The sequence below is a fragment of the Petaurus breviceps genome, unplaced genomic scaffold (genome assembly GCF_028583685.1).
Source record: "Petaurus breviceps papuanus isolate PSGF00001 unplaced genomic scaffold, PetGlider_PUasm1.0 90822, whole genome shotgun sequence".
NCBI lineage: Eukaryota > Metazoa > Chordata > Mammalia > Diprotodontia > Petauridae > Petaurus > Petaurus breviceps.
Window position 1 is genome coordinate 6816736 of NW_027187351.1, and position 6000 is coordinate 6822735.

The 6000-nt window shown below is 35.5% G+C and overlaps 1 protein-coding gene across 6 annotated transcripts in view; it reads left to right on the top strand.

Annotated features, from left to right (window-relative positions):
- The window catches only part of MLIP (muscular LMNA interacting protein), a 396856-nt gene that overhangs the window by 166907 nt on the left and 223949 nt on the right, over window positions 1–6000 (top strand). For all 6 annotated transcript variants that reach the window (XM_069070633.1, XM_069070635.1, XM_069070636.1 and 3 more), the window contains 2 exons: window positions 282–437; window positions 4198–4593. In XM_069070633.1, coding sequence (XP_068926734.1) covers window positions 282–437; window positions 4198–4593 — 552 coding nt within the window. The remainder of the gene's footprint in view (window positions 1–281; window positions 438–4197; window positions 4594–6000) is intronic.

The following is a 6000-nucleotide window of genomic DNA, read 5'->3' on the forward strand; positions in this document are numbered from 1 at the left end:
GCAAAGTGTGTGGCAAATACTAAGCATTCAATACTTAATAAATATTATATTCTCTCTCTCTCTCTCTCTCTCTCTCTCTCTCTCTCTCTCTCTCTCTCTCTCTCTCTCTCTGTCTTCCTCTCTCTCCTCATATCTAGTCTAAATCAGAATGTCTCAGTTTTAAATGAAGGTCTCAGTGCTGACTCAAGTTCCAGTTAGCTATGTACCATGCTTTCTGGAGAATAGAGGATAAGATATCTCATCAATAAGGTTAAAAGTATTATTTCTTACATATCTTATAGGTCCTTTCTGGAGAGTCTGAAGCCAAACCTTTGATCTTCACATTTGTCCCAACCATACGAAGACTACCAACTCACAATCAAGTTGCTGATGCCTCTAAATACCTTGTTAAAATTGGTGAAGAATCAAGAAAGAAGAGCCAGGAAACAGTAAATAGGGTAGGTTAGTTTTATACTTATCTTGAAACTCACAAAATTTGCATTAAAATGAACTCATTTGTAAAAAGTGTTTCAAATGATCATCTCATCCCCCTTTCACTTTATTTTTCCTTAAATATTATAAATTCTAGGATCATTAGTGATGGTTATATTATTTATGAGAAGAACCCATGTGTTTCAAGATTTTCTATCATAATCAAGGGATTCTCATTTGTGATAGATATCCCATCATTTGCTGTGACTTTTTGTCACAGTTCTTATTTGCTTCTCACTCTGTCCTCAAAATTTTTTATCCTATACATTAATTTTTGTAAAAAAAAATTAAAATTATTTTTATAATTCATTTTGAGAATTTGACCAGAGATGGCCATATATTAAAAACTAGAAAAGACTATAGAGGTCATCTAGTCCAATGCCCTCATTTTACAGTTGAGGAAATTAGTGCCCAAAGAGGTTATTTGAGTTGGTCAAAGTTAAAATGAACTCATATTGTCTGTCTCCATATCCAACACTGGGCAGGTAGGTGATGCAGTGACCCCAGCTACTTTTAAATATATCAATCATAAATAGGTCAGGTAAAGTTAAACACAGGCCTTAGGTCAATTCCTTTGGATTTATATGCATCCATATGTACTCATTAGTCATTTTAAATGTCTCTATCTACATGCCTATCTCCTTAATCCACCGCACCCTCACCCTCTACCTCTCAACCTCTCAACCCCTTGTACTAGTGGACAAAAGGTCTATCTGCCTGCTTTGAATCAACTATTAAATTTCATCTCATCATATCTTCAATAATAGAAAAGTTTAAAATTCACTCAATCAACTGATTGTCTTAATTCTTTTAGTTCCTTGAAGAACAGTTCAAGAATAATTCTATCTTCTCCTACCTGTACCCCCTCAACACTAAATTGGCCAAGTCAGCTGAATTTGCTGGTTGATTTCTTGTCATAGAAGTCAGACATGTCAAACGTACAGCAGTCCAGTAACACTCCTTAGTACCAGATTAGATTGTAATTGGGAAATATTTAAAAAAATAGAAATACAATAGGACATACATAATATTAATATGTAGTTTTCTAACTTAACATGAAGTCTAAAGGAATCCTCATGTATTTTTTGATGGTTCCAGTTTCTATTTGTGTTTGACACCACTGACACAACCAAAACAGTTTTAGACATAAAATACAACTTTAATTTCAGATGTAAGGTGACTTTAGGAATCCAAGAGCAGTAGATAAAATTCTACAATTTCTGCTTAATAAAAAAAAAATAGAACAGATCAGTGGCTTGAAATCATACCTCAAAGTATGATTGGAAACAAAAAAAAAGATAACAACTGAACTTTCTTCTAAAAGATCCACTTTTTACCATTATCTCAGGGTAGTTCATAATGCCTTGTGGTTTCCAGGTAGATATTCATGAGTTGTGATCTAGATTATTAGAGATCTTGAAGTTTTAGGGGACTTAGTAATTCCTTCCCTAAGCCCTGTTTTAATGGAAATTTCATTCAACCAATATTTATTATGTGGTTGGCATTAGAATATAAAAATAAAAGATGATACAGTCCCTGCCATGAAGGACCTTACATTCTATTGAGAAATGGACTAGGTGACTTTCTATTGAACTTACCACAAACTCTTTATAAAAGACATTTTTTTTTTACAATCTACAAAGCATTTTTCTCATTAACGTATAAAGTAGGTAAATATAGTTTGCCTGGGTGTCCATGGCCTGAAGCCATGTCTTCAGCATCTACTTCATTTAATTATTTTAGAGGCAGCTGGGTGGTCCAGTGGATAGAGCTCTGGACTTGGGAGTGAGGAGGAACTGGGTTCAAATTTAGCCTCACTCCTTTACTAGTCATATGATCTTGGGCAAGTCACTTAACTGTTGTCAGCTTCAATTTTCTCTACTGTAAAATGGGGATAATAATAGCACATACCTTGCAGAATTGTGAGAATCAAATGAGTTAATATCTGTAAAGTGCTTAGTACACTTCCTGGTATAGTACAGTTGCTAAATAAATACTAGTTATTACATTGATGATGATGATGATGATGTCATTTCACTATTCAGCATTAAAAAATATTCAGAGGCTCATGCGTTTATGAGTCAAATAACTGGGTGGGATAAATGATACAGTTAGGAATAAAAGGCTTTAGGCTATCCCCAGATTAGTTTAGAGATGACTCCTCCCTTGAAACTTGCTTCTGATATAATTGTCAGTGTAGATAATTATATTTGAAAACATTTGTGGAACAGTTCTTAAACTTTTTGGTCATAGGAGCCCTTTACACTCTTTGAAACTTTCCAGGACCCTGAACAACTTTTATTTATGTGGGTGATATCTATTGATATTTACTGTATTAGAAATTAAAACTGCTAAACATTTAAAAATATTTATTAATGATTTAAAATAAAAATAATTACAGATTACTATGAATAATATATTTTATGAAAGTAACTATATTTTATATAGAGAGTTATATATTTATATAGTTATATATAATATAAAATATATTTTATATCTTTTCCAAAACAAAAAAATAGAAAAGAATGACATTGTTTTGTATATTTTTGCAAACCTCTTCTAAGTCTAGCTAAATAGAAGATACCTGTAGTCTCATTTTTGTCATTGTTCTAAGTCATCATCATCATTCTCTTTGTTGTAATATCTTTTTTTGATGCAAATATGTGAATAAAATTAAACCTCATGCAGGTCTGTAGCTGGAAAAGGAAGGGGTATTTTAGTAGGCAAATAAGATCTTAGTATTATTTTGAAATATAAATAAACATATTTATATAAGTATAACTATATAAATGGGGCAGCTAAGTGGAGAGTGGATAGAATGCCAGGCCTAAAGTCAGGAAGAATCCTCTTCCAGAGTTCAAATATGGCTTTAGATACTAACTAGCTGTGTGATCCTGGGCAAGTCACTTCAACCTATTTATCTCAGTTTCCTCAACTGTAAAGTGAACTAGAGAAGGAAATGGCAAACCACTCTAGTATCCTTGCCAAGAAAACCCCAAATAGAATTATGAAGAGTAGGATACAACTGAAAACAACTGAAAAAAACATTATTTTGAAAATAGTTTTGACCTCAAGAACTCCCTTGAAAGAGTCTTAGTGGATCACAAATCCATTCCATGTCTTCATTCTATGTTGCTCCCCTGCTTGATAGACTGCTGTGGCTCTCTATTACCTCTTGGATCAAATATAAACATTTTTTGGTAATTAACGACTTTAATAACATGGTCCCAACTTATCTTTTCAAGCTCATTACATATTATTTCCTTTCATGTACTTTATGGTTCTGTCAAACTGACCCTTTTGATGGTACTCACACTGGACTTTCCACCAATTACATGGGTTTTACTTTATGCCTGGAATGGACTCCTTCCTCACTTCTGTTTCTCAGAATCCTTAGTTTCTTTCCAAGCTCAGTAAAAATACCATGTCTTCCCTAAGGCCTATCCTGTCCTCCTAAGATGCTAGCAGCTTCCCCCATTAACCGGACATTTTGTATATATTTGTGTGTACATAGCTGGTGTTCAGTTAATGCTTTTTTATTATTAATCTGGGAAATTCCTATAGTGGGGACTATTTTGTTTTTTGTCTTAATACCCCCAGTGCCTAATACAATGCCTCACACCTAGAAGGCACTTGATAAATATTTGTTTAAATTTTGAATGATAGGCAAATTCACGAAAGAGAATATTTATCTACTTAAATTAAATCTGTTTATGTCTCCTGCAGTCTAATTCCCATGACTTTTCGGACCACTGGAGTTCGAAAAGTGGGATCCGACAAGAAAGTGATATCCAGACATACGTGTGCTCAACAGAAACTAGCCAAAAGATTTTCCAAGGGAGAGGGCTTAAATTGAATCAACCAGAAGCAATGCAGCAGAGTGACCTTTTCAAAGCAGAATATGTCTTTATTGTGGACTCTGAAGGGGAAGAAGAAGCTGTATGCAGAAAGGAGGACAAACAGGCTCCTGTGGGGAATGGTCATGGTTTGGCAAGACCCAGGTCCCTAGCTCTAGCCCCAGGGCCTGTCACTGCACTGCAAAAATCACATCATGGTGACTTTCAAGTTCCAGGAAAACCTGAGCTTTCTCAAGATGCAGCCAATCAACAAAAGCAAGGACAGGTATGGATTGCATTCATTGTTTAGTTGCTTATCTGTGAAAGGTCCTTCCTGAGGTGCTACATAAATAATATTATACGGGCTGGGTTCTGCATCTCTAAGGATTTCCCGGGCCAAGACAATCAACAATGCCATGAACAAACATATCTCTTCAATGATGACAGTAATATCATAGGCAGCATTCAGAGAATAAATAGTTCAGCAGTTCAAAAGACCTATGATAAAAGTTATCTAGTCCAGCCCTGTCATTGAGGTGGCTAGGGGATAGAGTTCAGGATGAAAAAGTCCTAAATTCAAACCTTGCTTACTAGCTTACCACACTTACTAGCTGTGTGACCCTGGGTAAGTTACTTCTTTCCTAGACTATTTCCTCATGTATAAAATGAGAATGACATAACAAAGATATTACAGGAGGGTTGTGAGGATAAAATGGGGTAATATATGTAAAAGCACTTTTACAAACCTTTAAGCCCTAAACAGGTACAGGTGAGAAAACTGAAATTAAGAGACTTACTTGTCCAAGGTCTTCTAGGTGGTAAAGGGCAGAGCCGGGAACTGAACTCAGGTCATCTGACATTCTTTCTACTATCTTGCCACTCATCCATGTCAAAACTCTAAATGCAGAGGAATAGATTTTATCAATGAGTTACCCCCCCCCCCCAATACATAGGATCATTGCTTTAACACTGGAAGGGATGATAGAGATAATTAGGTCCAATTCAAGTCCAGAAAGATTAACCTGCCCAGGATCACACAGACAAAATTTGAGCTCACGTAGTCTACCTCCAAATCCAATACTCTTTCCCAGGTACCATGTTGCTCCTCTGGTAGTCATTCTTTTCATGATAACCATTTCAAATTGAGCTAGACTTGTTCCCATTGTATGGGAAGTACATTTTGTGATCACTATTTCCATTTTGGTTGGAGCTTCCAGAAAACCCATTGTACTGGGATGTCCTTTAATGATCCTGCATCATGTCCTAACCATGGTGAGGCATCAGAGTAGGGATTCAGTTGGGCACACTAATCATTATTTCCTAATAAGCAGTCAAGGTTAAGAAATGTAAGAAAAAAATTTACATAATAAACAGACTAATGACTGAAAGTGTTTGATCAGGAATGACAAGTGTAGTCTGTTGGGAGGAATGACAGGTACAAGAGTATGTTTAAATAAATAGACTGAATGGAAAATAAATTCAAATTAAATCCAATGTAGTTTGATAGGGAGAACATTGGCAATTGTGGGAAATCAGGAAAGGCTTTGTAGTGTTTGAGCTGCATCTTAAAAGAGAAGTATTCTATGAAGTGGAGATGTGGAAGGAAGTATATTCCATGCATGGGGAATGGCCAATAGCAAGGCATGAAAAGTGAGAGAGAGAGACAGAGAGAGAGAGAGAGAGAGAGAGAGAG